Genomic DNA, 24,372 nt, shown 5'->3' on the forward strand with positions numbered 1-24,372 from the left:
CCTCTCTCTTCTGTTTTTCTTTTTTTTTCCCAAGAAGAGCTCCAGTGAATTACTGCAGATATCCATCAAATATCCTACTTAATGGATGTCCAATTTCTATTATTATGCATTGTATGTCATATGGTCATTTTTTAAATCACTCAAGAACCCAAAACATACTGGTCAATAGAGCAGAATGATGCCTGAAGTCTAGTCTGTTTAAGCACAAGACAGATGTCCAGCCTGGGGCAAATCTCTGAATGAATAATGCTCAGGGATGTAGCTATTTCATCCAGCAGTAGCAGTTTTGGCTTTCAAATTTCTTGTTTTAGTTTCCCCTCATTGTGAGGCTTACACCAAGGGTACACCAAAGGCTGTAATTCTCACCCCAAATCCTCAGTACATCATATGTGACATAATTCTGTTTGACAGTTTTAAAACAAATTCTTCTAGTTATGAATGTTTGAACTGAATGTGAACTCCTCCTTAAATTATTAGGAGCTGAATAGCAAGCAGTCTGGCATCAGATCATTTCTACTCATTGAGGCAATTACAAAATGAATGTTTTAGAGGCAACTGATGATTTCATCATTATGAAAATACACAGGCTCTTGTCTAGGCCAATTTACTAATGTTACATGACACAACTGATGGCTTTGATAGCTAACTAATTGGCAAAAAGAGACATATCTTATTCACAAGAATTGTTAGTATATTGTTTGGTTCTGATCATATGTCTTGGCAATATCAAAGAGTTAAGAAAGCAAACAGTTAGTAACTGCATCAAAGCAATTGCAATACAAGCTGAATATCACAGAAAGGTAAAGGGAGGGAGTGAGAAGGAGAAGTAGGGGGAAGGAGAAATTCAGAAGGAAGACAGATTCCTAGATTAATAAAATACAAAAGCAATCTCTACAGCCACCTAATGCATATAGTATTCTAGCATACAAAGGTGGTGCATTTTTCCCTAGAAACTCCATTAAACTTGTATTTTAGAAAATCATCCATTTTATTTTGAAGTCCCCAAATGATGAATCTAAGAGCTTCTATGGCAATATAACCTACTTACCCTGACTACAAAACAAATGCATCTTGTTCTGAGGCTGAATATGCCTAAGTTCAAATTCCAGCCATCAGATCATATTTGTTTATCAACAGCACTGACAAAGAGTTTGCTACCAGCTCTCTTCTCCAAGGGTAAGTATTTACGGATGATGTTGTTTACATAGGCATAGTAGAACATAGCAGTGAATTTTTATGGTCAAGGAGAATGCTAGAGTTTTACCGACATGAAGTATTAAGTCCAAAACTTCCTGGAAAAAAATGAGTTGTTATTTATTGATTGATTGATTTATTTGTTTATTTATTTTCCTGGATAGGCCATTTCTTTAAATATATAATATACATGGCCTTCAAAAGCATAAATCTGCATTTACACCCAGCTTCTGTTATTTAGGTGTCCAGTTACCTTTTGTACCTTCTGAGGGCAGTGAGGCCCCGGCACTGCTGCCCAGAGAGCTGTGGGTGCCCCATCCCTGGAGATGCTCAAGGCCAGGTTGGATGGGCCCTGGGCAGCCTGAGCTGGTAGGAGGCAATCATCCCATGGCAGGAGGTTGGAACTGAATGGGCTTTAAGGTCCCTTTCCCTCTTAGCCAATTTATAATCCTGTGGAATCTCCTCTTATTGTACAGGAAAGTTGTACAGGTAATTCAGTTTTGCCATGTGAAATGTTTTTAATTCATTAGGATGAAAGCAAATACTGGATATATATCTAAAGATAAAGCACGAATTGTACAGTTCCTTCATTTGGAAGGCTAGAGTGCTGTGCACCCAGATGACTATATAAACATAAACAGGCAGAGTACTCTTAGGGATCTACTGCCATTGCTAACTCATTTTTGGATCTCCTCAAAACATTTCATGTATCATCCACAACACCACAGGGAAGTAAGCATCCTAAGGATAAGGTCATTGCCTTTGCAGGTCAGTCTTATAAGGTGAGGGGAACATCTGTTATAATCCTAACTCTATTACACAAGAGTGACAAACTTATACTGTACGGAGATCCTACATGGATCGTCCTCATAAAGCCTGTTTTAGGGGTGTGCTGAGTGGCGATAATTCAAACATTTTCCAAGCCAGTTACATTTTGGAAAAAATATTCTAAGAAGGAAAACCAAATGGTATCTGTTGTTTTCTCTTAGTTTGTAACTAGGTAAAAAAATGCACTCTTTTCCCAACTAGTTTTACTGCTTTTATTATGAGCAAAAACCTGTCTTAAATTAGAAAACTGAAAGCTTCTCTGCACCAAAGCAAGGGAAGTCAATCTGAAGGTCAATTCCAACTGCAGCAAAATGAAGCATAAATATTGTTATAAATAGGCACAGAGTGCTTACATTCTAACCTGCTCTATATGCACATATTTTGGAGTAGAAATTGCTTAACATTACTTTTTTCAAATGCATATTTTATTTTTGCTACAGATGTGAGCGAGCAAGTGGGTAGGAGTTGGGTGGGAGCAACAAAGTAGAAAGAGAAGTGTCTGAACTGCTCATAGGGAAAGCAAACATCTCACAAAAAATGAAAGCAGGACAGTGCACAAACACAAGATAGAACTGGATCAGTATAAGAGATCACCTTCTCTCTATAAGGGAGAACCTTGTATAAAAGACCAGAGGCAGTAATGAAGCGAGATACTGAAATATCAGTGTTGCCAACTAACCATACATAATATCATCAACTAGATGATAAGGTGACAGAAAACCCTATGGAATATCTCTGATAGCCCTTTTCCCAGTATGTAGCTATCTCAGGAAGTTGCAGGGGATAAAAGATATCATCCTTCCCCATATATGAATGCTAGCTAGGGTAGGTAGCTGTATGTGTTCTCCTTTGCAGGCAGTACCTTTTACTCTGTTGCCTGTTTTCAGGGTACTGGCCACACTTAATCCTGCTGCTGTGAATGACAAAGTACTAAAGCGTTTCTAGAAGAGAATGAAATCAACTAATACTTTTTTATGATCCATGACTTTATATTACTTTTCTTTAAAATGGATCAAACACAATGTTAGGTGAAAAAACAAACATCTTTTACAAGGGCAAACACACATGAAATGTGACATTCTGTTTAAGACAGCTAAATATAGCACGGATGTGGTAAGCGTTTAAGCTTGAAGTCACGGGTACCCAATCAGTATAGCTAATAAGGCCTCAAAAGCAATTGAACTTGCTCTAGACACTTCACGGCTGGCCATCTGAATCAATCTCTTGCCTTTACTGATTTTAATGAGAAGTGGACATCCAGAAAGAATGCAGACTTCTAAATGCAGGGATCTTTATCTGAGACCTAGTCTTATCCAGTGGCATAAAATTCAGACATCTCAAAAGTTAAGATTCAAGTGTTAATACTTGGTATTACCACTCTACTGCTCTTACTTAACCTCATTTTTTTCCTGGTAGGAAATCATTAAACAGAAAAACAATGCTAGAATAGCAATTCATAGAGCAGTGCTATAATTTATTCTGTGTAAATTGTGCATCAAGCCTCAAAATTCTGCTGCTAAACTTGTGTATGTAAACTATGTATTCACTGTATACCTCTTTTTTGAGATTTGTACTGCTTTCTATCAGCCAGGCCGCATGTACGATGTGTGGCCATTCGCTGTGGTTCTTGGAAATTATTTGTGCTCGTGCAGATGACTTTCAGTAAACAACACTGGCTTCCCATTGCTATTTTAATAGGTAACATATCCTTTAGCATTGGAGGTAGAATTTCAAATTGCAAGAATGGTGTTAAGGAGCATTCTATGTTATTTACAGTAGAGTCCATATTTTCCTAACAGATGGAGAACTTGCAGTTAGTTCAGTGTTCAAGCAGCCCCCAGATCTAGTCTTGGTCCAGACTCCTTGCCTGACTCCACTGCCTGGAGTGCAGCACCCTAGCAAATAATGTCTTGATGTCAGTGGGTATTCAGAATCTTATTCAATACTGTTTACCTTATACTCAATAGCAGAGCAACATCAGAGAGAGGAACACTGTGTTGTACTGATGAACATACATTGCTGATGTGTGCATTAGTATGTTTTAAAGATGTTCAGAAGTGAAAAGGATAATGTTTAATTTGGAGATAACTCACAAGAGTATAATGAATTATAACAGGAAGGAATCAGAATTAAAAAGCCTCTTTTTTACGAGAAAAAAGTAATGTTTCATAAATGTAACAATATAAACCAATTTTTGGAATGTTTTTGCCATTTGAAAGAGCGCATTTTCTATTATTCTTCTATTTGCCTTCAAGGTTTATATACGATTCAATTTGTCTCCCTGCAAATAATCCAAATGCATTTGGATTATTAGCCTTCTTTCTGAGTTAAGTTAAACATTTCCTGTCAATTAACTGAAAACATAAAAATCTGACTCTCTCTGCTTTTCCTGAGGTTTCAGCATTCCCTTGAGCAGATCTCCATCATTACTCATCCTGTGATGCCATCTGGTGGCACTTGGAAAAAATGTGGCATTTGGGAAAAACAAACTCAATTTTCTACGTTTCCATGGGGTCAAAATCTCAGCGTAATCTTTCATAGTGCCTTTGGATGGTGTTGCACAATATCATGTAACAGTGAGAATGTAGAAAGTGGGGCAGAGAGGTCATGGAATTTGACTGGGCCTTGCAGCCCAGTTCCTCTGGGACTTATGTACGCATCTAGAGGGTCACCCTGATACAATGCATATTTGCTGCTTTGTGGGGTCTAGCTCATGGATTTTCATTCTATTTAAGGTATATTTATAGGCACCTAACCAAAGGTGAGTAGAGACATTTCTCAACCAGTCAGCATTTTGCCATACTCACAGCACAGGAATGAATTAGGAAGATGCTGTGATTCTCCTCTTCTACTTTGGATGCTTTGAAAACAAAAGCACCTTGCCCGAGGCCACAAATAATGACACAAACAGAATCAGGAATTAAATCTAGGTCTCCAAAGTTTAAATCATTTATTCTGCCTCCTTTCTGAAAGAAATTTAACCAACCCAGAGTTAATTCAAAATATTAGCTTGGCAAGTACTATTGGTCTGTGGTAAATCAGATTTGTTGTGTTTTGACGAACAAATGGGTAAATAAGTGTTTCTGAAGGATAAGACAAGCAGGAATAAACAGAGAGAATCAGACCTATTCTGTGCATCCATTATAAAATTAAGGGATCTGGCACCCTTCACCAGACAGTGGTCTAAGATTAATCACTCTAAGATTGGCCTCTGCATGAAATTTGTTTTGCTTGAGCATGGAAAAAATGGATTCATAATAGTTATTTGTCACTAAATAAGTCAGCAGTGCCCGACTTGGTGATTGCCTGGGGATATGCATGCACTCTAATTTAGTAATAATTTCCATCCCTCTCTGCTCAATGAACAAATAAACTGCTCTTGCATGACAAGTAAATGCTGTAGCAACACTGGTAAGTTTAATTAGAACTTAGGGAAAACATTGCTGCAAAACAGACCAAAACTGGAATTAAAAATTCAACTTAGGCAGTATCCCACAGTGCTAAATATATGCCTGTAGAAAAATAAAAGAAAATGTTTTTCTAAATTTTATATGAGCTGCTGGGTTTCTGAATGTACTGTGAAAGGCTCTGATGTCATAGTACTTTTTATTCAGCCTTCTTGTGCTTCACCTAGCTAAAGAAAAAATAAATTGCATGATTGTCCTGAAGAACTTTCCCTTTCTGTTCCTTGGGTTCCTTGTGTGTGTTCTTGATGGCAGAGGCATTTGTCTTCCTTAGCTCTCCATGACAGTAATTTTATAAGACTATCTTAGTTTTCTTGCAGCTACGAATCTTCTACTATAGGATCTCTTTAAGACATTGTACAACTTCTACTTGCTCTTTTTAAATATTCAAGGAACAAGTCTAGTTAAATATATAATTTTGATCCTCATAATTTTAGATTACTGTATCCCTTTATTGTTAACTGATCAGATTTTCTGTATATTGGGAAGTGGCACCAGACACTTTTTCACAGTTAAGTTAAATTTCACAGAATAGGCCAAAGGTTAAGATATGCCCAAGGAATGTAGGAAAGCCAGTTCCAACTGCTTCATGAACTGACCAGGAAACTGCCACACAGTTATGTCACGACCCATCCAGCCTACAGCCATCTTCTTTCCCTGCCACTAACCCAAGTGCAACCAAGGATGCAAGATGCGCAGGGACAGAAAGCACAACAATTGGAATGAGTGTGACACTGCAGCCTGGTGGATCAATCTCTCCTATGAGATGAATAATTCCTGAGTTTCAGTTCTTTTCCTTAAGGCTATTCCTGCACTTCAAATGAAACAGCTCCAATTTTATCAATTTAGTATAGATTTTTTTTTTCTTTTTCCCTTTGTGTAAGGCAATATAATGTGAATGAATGTTTTACTTAAATACATTCTCAAGGATTTTATTGCCATTCATAATCCTTTATGTTCAATTGTTTCACTCAGATGTTCAATTACTTGACAAAGTCTGATACATAAATGGTCTGTTTTTGAACTGCATGAAATTAACTAATACTTGAAGGAAAAATTTAAAGTATGCTCTTGGGACTAAATATGCAAAATATAACCTAAGGCTACAAAGCCTTTTATCTTATAAAATTTGAAAATAAATTTCAGAGTGATCATCAGACTCATAAGAGGCAGAGAGATAATTATAACCTAATTAATCTCCTCCGAGTACTGGTAGTTGCTAAGTAGTTTAGTGCACGCTAGATGGCACTCCCTGCTTGGGTGATCTCATGCAACTACTTCTGATCAAATGCTAAAATTAGGAAATATCTTCTTTTGGGCAACATGGAACTGGATAATGAGTTAAACCAGGAGGTGCTGAGGTCTGCACTGCATTTAAGTCCTCGCTAAGGTGTTGTCATACTATAATAGTAAGAAAAGTCTCATTATGAGCTGGGAGCAGCTAACATCATAAAAAACAAATGGTGAAAAAAAAAAATAGAGCACATAAGCAGAATATTCAGTGATAACTGTTTTCAGCTTGGATTTCAGACACTGGAAACCATAAAGGCTTCATGAGGCTTTCTTTGTTTGTCCCTTGCAGTAAAGACAAAAAACAAGATTAGGTAATCAGTCAGGAAAGCCCAAAACAAATACTTACAGACAAAATCTGATCTCCTCTCTGCAGTTCTCCACTGAGATCAGCAGGCCCGCCTGCTAAGATGAAAGACACGAAAATGCCTTCCCCATCTTCTCCTCCCACAATGTTAAAGCCAAGTCCGGTGGACCCCTTGTGGAGGATGATTTTTCGAGGCTCTCTGTAGAGAAACAAAATAGTAATGTTTAACCATTCAAAGATATTATTGCGTATGCATCTCTTAAAGCATCTTCAACATACTACATTTTGCTAAAGAAACAATGGCCTGCCAATGCCTAAAGAAACCCTTTATTAAATTCGATAAATCTGTTAATTGGAGAATGACAACTAAACAGCAACCTTTTTTTTCTTCTCATGGTTGAATCCAAACTTCTTTATTAATTCCATCTGATTGGAGTCATCCTCATTAAGTTAAATGAGGGATTCATTAAAAGTAAAGCCAATACACTGAAGATATTTTATAGTCTAATTTCTAGCAGTGCTACTTATCAATCAAACTTTACAGGGTACCTTTTTTTCTTTGAAGTTCTAAATGAATAAAGAAAAAAAATCAAACATCTAAACAAAGTAGCAAAGTTGTTTTAAAGTTGGCAGATTTGGAGCAAATGAAATTAGAAATAGGAGTGAATCTCACAAAAAAACTCTGGTGTGATATTATCAGGAACTTGCAATCATAAAGTTACGCAGGAGTTTTATCAGTGAACCAGACAGAAGGATATCTGCTTTTCTGTTACTGGTTTAAAAAACTGTTGATTATAATGGAAATCTGTAAATAATAGCAATATCTTATTCAACACTTTCCATTTGTAATTTTCCATCAATGTAAACTGAAACTATGGTCAAAAAGATGCTAATATAATAATATGCATTTTACTGTCAGTAAATTTCAGTTGCAGAGGAAGGAGAGAACTTTCCTAAGCATTCAGTGTAGTGTACTCATAAAAAGTGTCCCATGTATCCCAGCTCCCACTCTCCATTTAGCATGACTGGGGGATTGGGCCCTGTAGCTGGGGCTCAGATGAGGGATGCCACCTTGTATGGCTGTCAGACCACAACCCCTTACTGCTTTTCCGTATAAGGGGAGATAAAGCAGCTACCTGTGGGTCAAGGGCTATCAAAAGGGACTTCAGGGCCTCTGGGTGATGGCTAAAGGAACTGCATGCACGGATCATCTTTTCTTCTCTGCCTCCTGTATTGGGTAAGGACATGGAAACAAATGGAAGGATTTTATCTTTAAATACCTGACTCTGTGGCTGGTGCTGTCACCACAACTTTGGTTTTTTTTGACAACCGAATGGTCTACGTGGCATCTAGTTTGTGGGCATCAGATGGGTTTTGCCTTTCTCAAAGGGGGAGAAGGGTCCTTGGGGAAAAGCTAACAGGGCTCATTAGGAGGGCTTTAAACAAGGTGTGAAGGAGGAGGGGGGATAGTGAGCCTTCCCATGATAAGGTGTGGGATGGCATCACAAGATTAGAGGAACAGGGCGCTAGCAGGAGCCCTGAAAAACCTGCTGCCTTGAGAGGTGCTGGCAACACTGTAGCACATACAAAATCCTATGATGATGAGACAGTGACTGCGGGGGCAATAGGAAAAGGCAATGGGGAAAATCAAGGGAAATACTTAAAAAGAATTAAAGAGTTAACTTTCAGTGAGGTGACAAAAACAGCTTCCCCGCTGAAGTGCCTCTACACCAATGCATGCAGCTTGGGAAACAAACAGGAGGAGCTGGAAGCTACTGTGCTACTAGAAAACCATGATATAGTTGCTGTCCCTGAAACCTGGAGTATGGCTAGCGATGGTGACAAGCTATTCAGAAGGGACAGGTGAGGAAGGACAGGAGGGGACGTTGCTATCTACATCAGGAAAGGATGAGGGCGAGTGCACCCTCAGCATGTTTGCTGATGACACCAAGCTGTAGTGCACAGTCGATGCACCAGACAGACAGGATGCCATCCAGGGGGGCCTAGACAGGTTTGAGCAGTGGGCCCAGGTGAATCTCATGAGGTTCAACAAACCCAAATGCAAGATCTTGCACCTGGGTTGAGGCAGCCCTCACTACCAATACAAGCTGGGGGATGAAAGGACTGAGAGCAGCCCTGCAGAGAAAGACCTGAGGGTACTGGTGGATGGGGAGCTGACCATGAGCCAGTAATGTGCCCTCACAGCCCAGAAAGCCAACTGTGTCCTGGGCTGCACCAAAAGCAGTGTGGCCAGCAGGGCGAGGAGTGATCCTGCCCCTCTGCTCTACGCTGTGAGACCTTACCTGGAGTACTGAATCCAGATGTGGAGTCCCCAGTACAGGGGAGATATAGACCTGCTGGACTGCATCTAAAGGAGTGCTACAAAAATGATCCAAGGGTTGGAACACCTCCCCTATGAAGGCAGGCTGAGAGAGTTGAGGCTGTTCAGCCTGGAGAAGAGAAGGCTTCTAGGTGACTTGATAGCAGCCTTTTAATATTTAAAGGGGAGCTACAGAAAAGAAGGGTATAGACTCTTTAGCAGAGTTTGTGGTGACAGAACAAGGGCAAATAGCTTCAAGCTCAAAGAGGGTAGATTTAGGTTGGATATGAGAAAAAAGTATTTTACAGTGAGGGTGGTGAGGCACTGGAACAGGTTGCCCAGAGATGTGGTGCATGCTCCGTCCCTGGGGACTTTCAAGGTGAGGCTGAATCAGGCCCTGGGCAACCTGATCTACCCGTGCATGTCCCTGTTCATTGCAGGGGAGATGGACTAGATGGCCTTTAATGATCCCTTCCAACTCTAAGGATTTGATGATTCTATGATTCTGTGACTCAGATTTGTCTCTCCCTTGGACACCCAAGCACACAAGTATACACGTATATAGACACAATATTTATTCGTACTTACCCAATTTTTAATCCCTCTAACAATTTACTCCTCAGAGAAAAAGTATAGAAGTTATATGTGTGAATCTTAGCTCAGTCCTGCAAACACTCATATGCATTTACATCTGTCATCCCTCACAGAGAAAAAGAATATTCTTCTAATTTTTACTTATTGCAAATAAGATGTAGCAGCAAGGTGTCAATTACGAAATACATACAACACCAGAAGAGCCATGCTCTGGAAGGCTTCCTGTAAATTATCCAATACTTCCTGTGTACTGTATAATGTTTTGATAGAATACCAATTGCTTTTTCATTTCTATTTTGTTTAAAAATAAGAGAAAAAAGGAAAGAGAGAGAGTAGTGATGCACTGAGGAGTGCCTGATGTTAGTTAAGTTTTATGGCTTCTGTATACATATGGCCACTTAATCTTTACAAGATAATTCCAAAAACAATAGGAGTTCCTTCAGTTTTGCCTAATGCTAATGCTCAAACAGTATCCATCTTGGTTGTGATCTTTAAAAATCTCAACTTCCTGATCTCTAGGCTTAATATTTTTGAAAGAAAAAACAAAAGCAAATTTTTGATCATATTTTTAAAAGGAGATTGCAAGACTACTTACAAATTCACATGGGCCTTCATTTTATGTCTTCTTAACATTATACAGTGAGAAAACAAGTATAAAAAGATAGAGGGGTGAGAAAATGACAGTGTCTTGACTTTGCATATTCTTCAAATATTTTTTACCAACTAGGAAAAAAAAAAAAAAGGGGTGGGGGGGATTTCTTTTGGATCATTGCTGTTGATGTGCCTTGTAGCAACACTTTTATTACCTCCTTAACTATGCACAGATTAGAATGTAATCCAAATCTAAGAATTATGAATAGATTTTTAATTAAAAAGGGTGGCCTGGGGGCTGGAATAGAACTAGGACAGTTAGCTGGAAGTGTAGAGACCTTCCCCACATAGTCCATGATTTCCAAGTTATCTTGGCAAGTCATTTGTTCTATCAGATTCAGTTTCTTCCTCCACAAAATGAAATGGTGACACTTGTCATTTTGAGTCCTACAGACTGAAAATACTTTGAGAGAGCTGAGCTACTGCCAGTATTATTTACCTGGGTATTAAGGACAAAGAGGCAGTAAAGCCAAACAAATATATCTGCATGCTCCACTGGTGAGAGCTCTGTTCAGAATGAAGCTGAATATTTCTATGTGTGAGAGGCAGCTTGCATCATAAAGTTGAAAGTCAGTGCTATGGCAAAACTAGGTCAATACAACTGGGTATCTACTGAATGCTAAGCTGTGCAACTCAACAAAAAGTTGGCCCAGTTATTAATCCCTGCCTCTGATCAAGTCAGCAGATTTATGCCTAAAATGCTGTCAGTGCTGTTTTGTAATTTTGGCCTTTTGATAGCAAAATTCACTTCATGCTCTTGGATGACTATGCTCAGAAGAAGCTCAGACGGTAATGGGGAAATGTCAGAATCTGTAATTAGAACACAAAGGTTTTGGCTCTTGGTCCTTAGCCAAAAGAGGTTGTTTTGGTCATAACTCAAATTTGGCTCTATAGAGACTATCAGCCATAAGATGCCTTTATATGTCTTTCATATTAGATTATCTTGTGGAATCTGAAAAATGGACTCAAGAATGCACAAATGTAGTCATAAACACAGTGATCATAGGAATAATATTTTGCCATGACTATGCTTCAAGATAGAAGGTATGTACCAATTCACCATAGTATAACAAATAACTGAGACTTTCTATAAAGTCTTACATATATAAAGGTCATATATATGCATGTAACAAATATAAGTAAGTCATATAAATATGTATATGCATCCCAGGGTCCTAAAGAAGTTGGTTAATGTATTTGCCAAGCTGCTCTCCATCGTGTTTCAAAAGCTGTGGCTGTCAGTGACTGGAAAAAGGGAAACACCACTCCCATTTTTAAGAAAGGGAGAAGTCCTGGGGAACTACAGGCCAATGAGCCTCATCTCTGTTAGGACATGTTAAGGTACATGGTGAGGTGATCCGAGAGCCAGCATGGCTTCACCAAATGCAGATCATGCCTGGCCCATCTGGAGGCCTCCTGTGATGGAGTGATGGCATTGGTGGACCAAGGAAGGGAAACTGATATAATCTACCTGGACTTCTGCAAGGCCTTTGACATGGTCCCCCACCACATACATATCTCTAAATTACAGAGCTATGGGTTTGAAGGGTGTAGTATTTGGTGCATAAGGAATTGGTTGGATGAGCAAAGCTGGAGATCTGTGGCCAATGAATCTATGTACAGATGGAGGCTGGTGACAAGTGGTGCCCTCAAGGAATCCATCTTGGGACTGGTTCCTTTAACAGGCAGACACTGGGATTGAGTGTAACCTCAGCAGGTTTACAGATGACACCAAGCTAAGTAGTGCAGCTGATATGATAGAAGGAAGATATGCCATCCAAAGGGATGTGAACAAGCAGAAAGGTGGGCCCATGTGAACCTAGTGAGGTTCAACAAGACCAAGTGGAAGGTCCTTGGAGCAATCCAAAAGACTGGGATCTCAGCACTGTGGAGGAGGACTTGGGGGACCTGATAGGTGAAAACTTAACATGAGCCAGTATTGTGCACTTGCTGCCCAAAGCATCAACAGTGTCTTGGGCTGCATCAAAAAAGTGGTGGCTAGCAGGGAAAGGGAGGTGATTGTCCCCCTCTACTCTGCCCTTGTGAGGCCCCAGCTGTGTCCAGGGGCCCCCAGAACAAGAAAGATGTTAAATTTTTTGGAGCAGGTCTAGAGGAGGGCAACAAAGATGACCAGTGCACTGGAGTGCCTCTCCTGTATATAAAGGCTGAGGGAGCTGGGCTTGTTCAGGCAGGAGAAGAGAAAGCTACAGGGAGACCTCATTGCAGCATTCCAGTACTTGAAGTGAGCTTAAAAATAGGAGGAAAATCAACTTTTGAAATGGGTAGGTATTGATAGGACAAGGAGGAACAATTCTAGACTAAAAGGGGAGATTTAGATTAGATATCGGGGAAATTTTTCATTGAGAGGGTAGTGAGGTGCTAGCAAAGGCTGCCCAGAGAAACTGTGGAAGCCCCATCCCTGGAATTGGATTTATGATGAAGCTAAGGATGTTATATATTTATTCTCCTGGCATAGACATTTATAGTCAACTCTTAATGTAATTATTAAGGAAATCTATGAAGAGCTGCCCCAATTTTTCTTGAATGCCTGGGAACCAACACTAGGAAAATCCTTCACCTCTGTTGAAATTCTTGATGCACATAATTCTAATACACATGAAGAAATTCCAGAGCAAATACAGATAAATGCTGCAAATGAAATAATGGAATCAAAGATTTAAAGATGACACGGTCATGATTCAGTGATTCTACAGCTCTATGATTCTATGAACATAATTATTCACGAGAGAGTAAAAAATGAAACAAAAGTTACTCAAACGTGAATGAGATTTTCTTGCTTGGTAAAAATATTTTGCTCCCTAGAGACAATAGCAACCGAGGCAAAGGTAATTGCATGGTTTCGTACTTGAAAGGCACGTTGTTCTGTTGCTGGACAACAGATGGCACTCTATTGCTACTAAAAAGACAAAGTCTAACGCTATCAGTGTTTCTGAAATGCGTGCTTTTGCCTCCAGCTCGAACTACTTACCACATTTACAATTTCTCCTGGGATAAATAATGCTGAAGGTAAGTTTCTAGGTGCTAACAAAGCGTACTATAGCATTTTAATTCTGTGTGTGCATGTTTTATGCCCTCCTGCAGCTTTGTACCAAACACTAACAGAGAAGATCAGCAGGGGAAATCAAGCATAAATTAGAAAGAAGTGTGAGATGATAACACTCCTGGACTGACAGAAGGCAGCAGAAGGAAGAAAGAAAGCACAAAGAAAAAGAATGCATCTGTAAGAAGAATGGGAAAGGAATTAAAAATAATAATAATAAAAGAACGTAAAGAAAGAAAGTTCATTATAACAGAGCCAAAAATCATAAGTAGAAGCAAAGAAGCAAACAAAGTGCTGCAATCCACACAAATTTACAAGCTTGGAAATCAATGAGAGAATCAATGTGGATGGACTTGGTTACTTGCTTCAGGGAATACATCAGATCTCATTCTGTATAACACATTATAAGTTGCAGGCTTGATGTAAGAGCAAAGAGTTATTAAATTAATACTTGAAACCAATAAGGAGCAACAAATCAGAGGGAGTAAAACTTCAACACTTAATGAAATTTCTCTTGTCATGAAAACGCAATTAAAGAATAGCAAAACAGTGGGATACTTCTCCTTCTTAACATTTTTTGGGAGCTCATATCTGTTTTACTTGTTCATTATGTGAAAGCAGCTAAGTGTTTTGCATCTCTTACATTTGCACTGAATATTTGTTTTGATCAGTTTTACTCTTTTAGAGTAAGAAAAGGATGAAAAAGAAATTGAGTATCCCTATCATTCTCCTATGGATTGTGAATCCATTGCAATTATAGATTTAATTTAGGAGATTAAAAATTGCACTGATAAATGAAGGAGAAGAGCCTTCTGAAAACAAGTAATTCTTATAATAACTTACTGAAAGAAAATCCATTTTCAATTTGCTTATTTTGTGCTGCTGGCTACATTAAGGAATACAGTCGGCTTTAGTATTCATCTCACGCTCACATCTCTGCTCTTCTCTTTATTTTGAACCATCTACAAAATTAGAGTGTTGAAAAGATTTGGTGCTTTTTGGAACATCTAGAAAAAATTAAGTGCACTGGGTACTTACAAATATCAGACCCTAGAGATTTTTTCAATTATCTATAATCAGTGATGTATCCCAAATCAGCAGAGTAATATGGCTTTCAGTTTTTCTGCAGTTTTTTTTTTCTTTCCTGTTTCTTTCTTACTTTGTTTGTTTGTTTATTTTACTTCTAGAAGGATATTGACATCATGCATCCATTCATGCATGTGCTGGGCTGGTGTTATAGTAGCACACATCATAGAAAGCCCAGCAGGATACTTATTTGTCTGGCTGCTATCATTAGTGCAACACCCAGTCCCCAGTTAAGGCCACCCTCTGTGCAAGCCACTATGCACACTGTGACAAGAAGAGACAGGACATGAGGAAACAGTCTCAAGTTCTGCCAGGGGAGGTTTAGGCTGGATTTCAGGAGGAATTTTTTCTCAGAGTGGGTGGTCAGGCATTGGAAGAGGCTGCCCTGGGCAGTGGTGGAGTTGCCATTCCTGGAGGTATTTAAGACGTGTGGGCATGGCATTAAGGGACATGGATTAGTCATGGATCTTGGTAGATCAAGCTGATGGTAGGACGTGGAAATCTCTAGGTTTTCTCCAACCTAAATTATTCTGTGATTCTATGATAATGCAACACAAAGCGTTCACACTATTTACTAGTTGCAAATAGCAGGAAATAAGCTGTAGAGAGAAATTACTTCAATTGGTTAAGGTCATGCATTAGTTATTGGGGAGAATATGACATCTCGGGATCAAAGTACCCCTCTTTCTTCTGTGCATCATGGTGTCTGGCTTCACTGTATGAGCATGGAGCTGTGCCTGCTTAGACTCGGTTGGTTAATCAAACCATTTCTTTTACAATACTTCAAGTTTTCCTCTCATGTTTTAAAAAAATTCCTGTTATTCATCACTGTCACAATGAGCATCGGGGTCCAGAAGGGTTACTTTGCTTTCTTATGCTCAGACAGTGTTTTGTTCACATTTGGTGTCTTCATATTCATTACAATGTGCAATTGATTGCTGATTTTCCTCTCATTTTACAAAGTGCTGATGTACAAACAACTAAAACTTCAGCATGGTATGAGATGTTCACTAGAATATCTCATAGCAAAATGTAATTTTGCTTACTATACTTATCTATTCTTCTTGAAAAACTATTTTATCTGCTTGACTGTAGTTTCTTTGGCATTTCTTGTTGATTGAATATTGGCATTAGCTATAGAAGCAGTACTTTATCCTAAGTTTAATAATGAATACATTTTTATGCATTTATTTTCCAAACCTCATGTCTAACTTGTCACAAACTTTGAAGTATATTTAATACGAGGGAACCTACTGGGAGCCAGGCTTCAACCTGACTGATGCATGCATGAGTGCACTGGCTTATATATGGGCAATTTTATTTGCTTTGTGGGAACCCCTCTGGACTTTAATGGTCTTTCATTTTGTCCTTTGTAGAGAAATTAAAGCCTGCACACCAGGCAATGTTTCATGCTTACAGCTAGCAAGACAGAATTGGCATGAAGGAATAATTTCTTACTTGAGAAGTGAAACTGGTCTGTATTTTTACCCCCGTGCATGACATTTACCTCAGAGGCACAGAAGCACGTCTCCTAGATTTGAGGAATTACACCGAATTAAAGAGCAACAATGTTGGACAAGTAATATGCTCTGTAGCTTTGAAAGGAAGATGGTTATTCCAATACACTTATTTATTTATACTTTGTTTCACATGATCATTTCTCTCTTTTCCCTGATCTAGGAGGTGTATTATTTACACACTAATAATCAAAATAAATCTGAAAATCTGCATCTCCCTCCACCTGCTACTCCCTAGCACAGGCATAAACTAAAAAGGCTGCTTTCCATTCTGCTTTTAAGGATTATAAACCATGACTGCTCCACCTTTTCAGTTTGTAAATGAAGCTAGGGGAGATGGAAATGGTGATAGGCAACCCCACCACACTGTTGGGAGACAGGAGGCATTCAAAGGTTAAGAGAATACCTAAAAATAGCAATGCCTCTAAGCCATGTATGAAATATCAATATAGAGTCCATTGGAAGCAAGCATCCAGAATCACTTCATATGAGATACTTTTGAAACACAGTGCTGCCTGTAATATCTGCCCTATTCAGAATAAAAATTCTTACCCTCAGTGATGGTTCAAATGCTGTTTATTTGCATACTAATATTTATAGATGAGATATTCAAAATACTCTTGATGAAAGAAATTGAAATCCCACTTTCTAAGTATCTCAGCAGAAGAGATGACTGTTATCATGTAAAATACAACTTAGTCTGAATGTCAACTGGAGAAAGAGTATTTATCATAAGCTACTAATGTAGCCTTGTGAGATAGTTCAGTATGATTTCCAGGTAACAGCCTTTAGTTTTCATCCAACATTTTTCCTATTTTGAATAGTCAGTAAAAATTGTTCATTAAAATAATTTAAAAAACTCAGATTAACAATATTTTCAAATCCAAACATTAGAGTCTTCTTGTTTGTAACCCATACAGATAAACCATTAGGAAAGTCACAAATGAATTTGCACTGACAAATGATGTCCAATACCTGTGAAGTTCATGCTTTTGTACACATCATAGATCTGTTGACCTCATGTACAGCTATTAAACTGTGATAAATATATTGCTTGAAAACAGAGAAAAATTAAGCTTTAAAGAATTTTTTTTTTCACTTTGTGATTTTTTTTTTTCAAAACATGAAGTCTACAAAAGCAGGCCTTAAAAATGTTTTTTCTTAGATATGAACCCAATACCTAAATTAAAAACCTATTAAAGTTTTTAAAACATCTGTGCTAGCCAACTCAATTACCATACATTCAACAAGGTGGAAAGGAATAAATGCCACTGAATGTGATTCTACCTGCATTTTTTTTTCCCTCCAATATTTCATTTCTCCTTCAGAGAATCCACTAATTGTATTACTGCAGTGACTACACAGTTGGTCAGACAGAGCCAGCATGCTGGCCTGAAATCTCAGTGTGTGATTAGGGATGACTTGCAGGTAAAGTAGCCATTTATGAAATGCAACTCAAAAGCAATATAATAAGTCACCTAAATACAGGACTCTACAGATGGAAGCTGGGTTCCTAAAAGAGAAAAATAACTTTGTTTTGACATCAAACTAAATTAGCTATAAACATATTTAGCAGTAAGGACTTAACAAAAACATTAGGCTCAACTGAGCTTTATTATAATGAAATATTTAGAGCTGAGCTGATTGCTTCTATTTGCTCAGTGGTGTAACAGGCTAACAGTCCCACTTTCTTACATGAAATGAAATATGACTCAGCCTAAGTTGATTAGTAATAATTACAAACCAGATACTCTTCTACCTCCTGAATAGCAGGAGACCTGTAATATCAATTGCAGATTCCCACTGCTCTAATGATTCATACACAATAGATGCAAGCTGTCTGCGTGGCCAGTGCAGATTTTGCAATTTATCTAAAAATTCATGCAGACAAAGTGATTACCAAATTTCAACGGGAATTTAAGTCTGCAGGGTACCTCCTTATTATGGAGTCCAGCAGACCAGGTCAGAGGCATCATAATAGAATTTCTTTCCTTAAATCTCAATTCAGTCAATTCTTCTTCTTTTTTTTCTTCCTAACATCAATCTCCTCATGAATTGGTTTGAGGAAAAGGCTGGGGAATGTTTAGAGAGCGAAGGATAAAAACAAAATCCAATGTGAGGATTTTTAAGCACTGAGGCAGGTTACCCAGAGCTTGTGAATTCACAGAATCATATTGTCGTTTGAATTGAAAGGGACTCTTAAAGGTCATCTAGTTCAGCTCCTTTGCAATCAACATGGACATCTGAAACTAATCAGGTGCTCAGAGCCTCATCCAGCCTGACCTTAAGTGTCTCCAAGATGGGGCATCCAGCACCTCTTTGGGCATTTGGTGACAATCCCAGCTTCATTAGACAAGGGTTCAAGAAACTGGATCTAAATTGGAAATTAGCCCTGCTTTGAGCAAGAAGGCTGGCTGATCAGGACTTCATTTATAAAATTGCCTTCCAGAAAAAAGCCCTGAGCCCATATGAGCCTCTCCTACAACAACTTTACAACTTTATTAATTAGTCTTGTTTTCAGTGGAAAATTAATGCAGCAGTCAAAATACATTTTAAATATATATATATTACTATGGTTTCTTTTTTTTTTTTTTTTTTTTTTTTTACAATTGTTTAATATTTTGAGTTGAGACTTGTGGCAAAAACATTTTGGCCTTCACTGAGGAGTGTATCACTTCCTTTATCTACTCTTTTCTCACTGCAGCACAGTGGGGTTGTAACACAAAACAAAACGAAACACAAACAAGATGACACCTTTCCTGTGTGGAAATTTTGGGTTCCCACTTTCATTGTAATGGAGAAATACTTTGAAATAGGATCTAGGAGTAGCCCACAACAAGTTATTGCCCCTGCCTACAAAATACTTCAGACAGTTCCACATTTCTATGGGAAAAGAGAAATAAATGTAGTATTTGCTGGAAATTACACCAGTAAGAACAATCAAAGTCTAAATAATTCAGTGTTAAATACCAGCTTTTCTAATATCATAAATATGCAAAAATATTAACTGTAGTTATGAATTATTCATATTTTACCCAATTATTTCTGTTAAAATGAAGTCAGATTAGTATGCAGAGCTATGCTTCTACAACTAACATATTAATATACACAGACACCAGCACGGGATTGCTGTTTTCTATCAGTATTCCTTCAACCTTAGACTAGGACACCGCTTTTCCAAAGCGAATTCTTGCAAATAGTGAAAAAACAGGAAGACTTCATGGGGAATTGCCATGATCAGTGGTAACCATTTTATAGCTAATACCTGTGAATCTTCACAGTAGTCAAGTGAGGTTAAACAAAGAGTTTGAGATATATGACAGATATTCTTGACAGATATCTCCATAAAAAGTAAACTTTTCAATATAAATATCGAAAAAGGTTCAGTATTCATTTGAAAGCATTTATTTCTGCATCTCACTGACTTAAATATTGTGGCATGCAGCAACACAAGCAGTGAAATCCCACGTGTATGTGAGGAGTTCAGTGTCTGGCATAGCGATATCTGAATGCTCTACAGGCAGCTTCAACAGAGAATCATCTTACCCTTCCACGGAGATGGTCCGCTGCAAGCTCACTGTGGGCGGACGTGTTGCGGTGCTGTGCTGGGAATGACTGTATGGTCAAGGGAGAATAAAGAAAAGCTTTTGTTAACAAAATACACGTTTCTTTTGCTCTTATTCTCTCTAACAGTTTAGGTAACACCAAAACAGAAAACAAACAAACAAACAATCAGATTGTTTTACGCATAGCTATGGCATTTTGAGACTTTTTTTTTTATAAAGACTCAGCCTATCTCCTTTAATATCAGGTTTCATTCCTCATCAAGAAATTACAAGGAAGAGATTAATTCCCTCTTGTCTTTTTAATTCATTTTTTAAAAAAGATAAATATATGCATGGAATTCAGGGACTTAAAATAACTCAGACGGTAATTGTTCTGCAGAATATATTAACCATAAAATGCATGTTAATTTGAGAGCAGAAGGTAAAACAGTAAAGCATAAAGTTATCAGTCTAATTTTTAGTGTTTCTCAACCAGAATGCTTGGTGAAAGAGGACATGCACTGCTCGTAACTGCATTGTACTTTAACTTCGCATTTAACCAATTTCAATCAACACTGACTATTTCCATCAGATTTTAAGTAGCTTAAGTTTTTCCATGAGAAATTTTATCAATCTAAGACACAATATAATGAATAAAAAAAGGTATTTTCTATGGAAAATGCAGGATCTGTGAAATAAGAAATTATTTTGATTGGCAGTCCTGATATCTAATGGCTGCTTTCCTAAGATAGCTTCTATAAGCCTAATGAATTACACAGGAAATGTTAAATTCAGTATTGCACTATTGTAAATAACATTAATATTTATGAAAATATAAGTGAATAAGAACAAGTCAGATAGCTGCAACAAATTGTATTTCTTAGCCAAGACAGTGTGTTTGATAAAATACAAAAGAGCCTCCAAAAAAAAAGCAGAAGTGTTTGGATGTATTCTATAATTAGTTTAAATGGCTACATCACATAGAGAGGCTAAATATTAATAATTAAAATCACAGATTAAAAAAAACTTTCCTAGTTCTATATAGTTTATTCCACTAACTGCAGGTTTTGTTTTGCTTAAAAGCTTTGTATACCACTCGAAGTGCTCGAAGGAAGCAGACCTTATCCTCAGTAAGAGCTAAGATATTCATAATCAACAAATAATGAAACTATTTTACATGTTTCTTATCCTGTAACACAGCCACTATTGTCTGTCTTGCAGCAACGATTGGATTTTTCTCATTGACTTGTGACAAGCAGCAGGACAAACAAATGATCTGCTACCTGCTTATTCTTCCATTTGAGGCCATTGTGCTCATGTTTTGTGTCAGTAAACTGCTGTTCTTAGCCTTGTTCTGAGTATTTCAGGTTTGTGGGAAAGTATATTCCCCTTATAAGAAGAACTATCGAGTTTTATCTGCTTATCTACTTCTTTCTACTACAAAGCAAGGCATACATGGGAGTATCAGGAGTCTGACATCACAGTTTGAATGGAATCGTGTCAGAAAACACTGTAGAATATGTTAAGAATATTAGTTAAAATCTCACATTAAGTTAGCATCTTGCATATGCTTAGGAAGTGCATTAAAATGTTTTCTTTACATGTTCATATAAGTTTTAAAATTAGGATGACTTATCTGCCGTCCCTCTTCCACTACAGAGCTGAAAGGGAACACATATCCTTATGTTCCTCTGTAATGGCTCCCCAGCTAAATGACCAAGGAAGCTAACAGCTTCCCCCTCAACTTTCTCCCATACATGTGAGACAGGAGTAGCACAGCAGAACCATAACATCTCAATCTTTCCCCGTGCATTTGAGTTTCAGAAACGGTACTCCCTGATGTTGCACCAAGAGCTATGGCTGATAAAGGGAGAAGAATCCCACTGATTGGAGGGATGATGATGCGGGCAGTCATAGAATCATTAATGTTGGAAAAAGACCATCAAGATCATCTAATCCAACCACTGACCCATCACCATCCTGCCTAATAAACCATTTCACTCAGTGCCACATCTATACATTTCGTGAAACCTCCAGGGACAGCAACTCTGCCACTTCCCCAGGCAGCCTCCTTTAACTATGCCACCAGACAAAGTAGAGCATTCACCTGTTCACAGGTGGTAGCCCTCTAAGTCACATGGCATGTGTCTAAAGGAAAGATTGCAAAGCCAAACCTGAGCTATGTAGCCAATGCCAAACCCACAATGGATAATTTAAGAAAGCAGTTCCTATGCTTGCAACAGGTGCTACATATTCTGATGGAAGTGAAAGTCCATTAACAAGGTATGACAAGGTAGCAACTTAAGGTTGCCTGCAAGAATGTGAGTGAATATTTCAAAAGTATTCGAATATAACACAGCATTTATCTGAACTAACCCTCTCATTCTTAGGTAACATTCTTCTATTCTACAGAGCAATATTGTCATAGGAAAGGGATGCTAAGTGCCGATAAAGCACTTTTCCTTAGTAGACCTGTGTTGTTATGAGCAGAGCCGAAATATTTACATCTAACCACATCTAGCTGAACTGGCTTGAATTGTGAAAACTTTATTTCTCCTCCTAAAAAAGACTTTGCTACCAGTGGTTATACTTGTGAAACTCTGACCAGCTTCAAAATCAACAAAAAGATGAGACCATTAAAGGCAGAATATTCAAAAGTACTAAAAGCAAATAATTGTCCACTTATATAATTAATAATCCACAGCCACAGAAATATATGGAATAGTAAAACTGTGCAATATAACTGTGCTTGGATGTTGCAAATAAAATAATGGACTGCATTCACCAAAGTAATTTGAGGAATGGTGAATTACTGCTGCTACACTCAAAGAGTCAAATTGAAGAAAGGGGCCAACCAACTCACTGTGATAGATTCTTAGTCCCCACTTGAACAGCAGTACTGAATTTGACTGATGAATACAACTGCCTTTGAGGATTAATACTTAACCCAGGCTACTTGGTGCAAAACCTGTAGGTTACAGCCTATCTGTCAGATCACTGTTTCCAATCATTTTATATAATGGATCAGTAAAAAATAAGATTTTTGTCAATACACTGTTCAAAATGGTCTTTACAGAATTAACAGAAACTCCCACTCTGTCTTTCTAAATGATCTTCTGTTTGACATGGTACAAACTTATTTGATATGGAAGGAATTACTTTTTTAAATGTAGGCATACCCAGAGCTAAAGTCAGTACTGTCCATGTTTTCATCAAGTTATTCCTGGATTTCTGTATTCACATACTTCTCCATCTATAATTGTGAATTATTTTTGCTTAAAACATACGCTATTTAGATAGGTTGCTAAAAATCCTAATTACAAACTTTCTAAGGAAAGTAGTTGCAAACAACTTTTCCAGAAGTTCCTCCCTTTGTTGTGCCCAGCGTAGAGCACTTCCAAAGCCCTGCTTTGCCAATTCATCCCTTTCAGAATATCAGATATGTAAGAGCTAAGGAGCAGGGCAAGGTACCCAGAACTCACTCATCACTCTCCTAAGCCACTCCAGAATTTGGGCTGTGCCACCATGCCTGCTTGGGGGTTACCCCTGCACACAACTGCTACGACTGGGGCAAGGGCCAGCAAATCAACAAAAGGATTGCAGGCTGGCAAATAAAAATATTCAGAGGGAAAAGCAAATTCCTGAGAGCATAACATCCTCACCACATACCAAACATGGAGTGAAAATAACTAGATGGATGGTAATAGTATTTTCTAGTTTATCAAATACTCTTTTCAGTAATGTAATTCCATAGCAAGTATGAATCAAAGCTGTAGTTTCAATTCAGTATTCTGATGGAATGACTACGTAGCTCTGCAGATCTGCATGAGGAACCTCATACCTCACCCCTGCCAAGCAGGAAGCTCAGCTATTGGCAATACTCCACTCATTAGCAATCACTTTCCAATCCTAGGTATTTGTGACAAAATCAAATCAAATCCCAGCCTCTTTTGATGAAAATATATCTTAATTGGTGATACGAAAACTTATTTTTATGTGTCATTTATAAAATGTGATGCTCAGTACAAATTTACGCCAAGGTGTGGTCATGAATACAATGGGATCTACAAACTAAAAACACATGTTCCCAATATTTGACGCAAATAGCTGGGCTACAAATGTAGCATAGACAAAAATAATAGTTTTATGTAATTCTTTACTGAATGACTTAAAAGATGATGGTCCTAATGGCTTATGCCAGACTGGTAGAATGAGCAGAAAGGTTTCCATCATGTGCTCAGTACACTTTTACATGTGCCAAAGATCATGTACCACACATTTTATAGCACAAAACAGAACTTCTAATGAGTTATTGCCACCATCAATTCTATGATAGATACAGACACATAAAAGAGAATTGAGGCATGAAGGTAAATAGCATATTTTTCCACTCGCAGATCTACATCGTCAGAGTTTGACATTTAGGCTTATAAAATGCTCTATTTTATTTTGTGAAATGATTCAGAATGAACTTCTCAATAGTTTCAGTAACATAAGTAATAATATTTCAATGTA

The 24,372-nt window shown here is 38.0% G+C and overlaps 1 protein-coding gene across 35 annotated transcripts in view; it reads right to left on the reverse strand.

The window, feature by feature from the left end:
- The window catches only part of DLG2 (discs large MAGUK scaffold protein 2), a 999,237-nt gene that overhangs the window by 216,689 nt on the left and 758,176 nt on the right, over positions 1-24,372 (reverse strand). For all 35 annotated transcript variants that reach the window (XM_040647195.2, XM_040647185.2, XM_040647172.2 and 32 more), the window contains 2 exons: positions 19,859-19,927; positions 7,126-7,282 (listed from right to left, as the gene is read on the reverse strand). In XM_040647195.2, the coding sequence (XP_040503129.1) occupies positions 7,126-7,282; positions 19,859-19,927 (226 nt within the window). The remainder of the gene's footprint in view (positions 1-7,125; positions 7,283-19,858; positions 19,928-24,372) is intronic.

Source organism: Gallus gallus, chromosome 1, assembly GCF_016699485.2.
Source record: "Gallus gallus isolate bGalGal1 chromosome 1, bGalGal1.mat.broiler.GRCg7b, whole genome shotgun sequence".
In the NCBI taxonomy this organism is placed as follows: domain Eukaryota; kingdom Metazoa; phylum Chordata; class Aves; order Galliformes; family Phasianidae; genus Gallus; species Gallus gallus.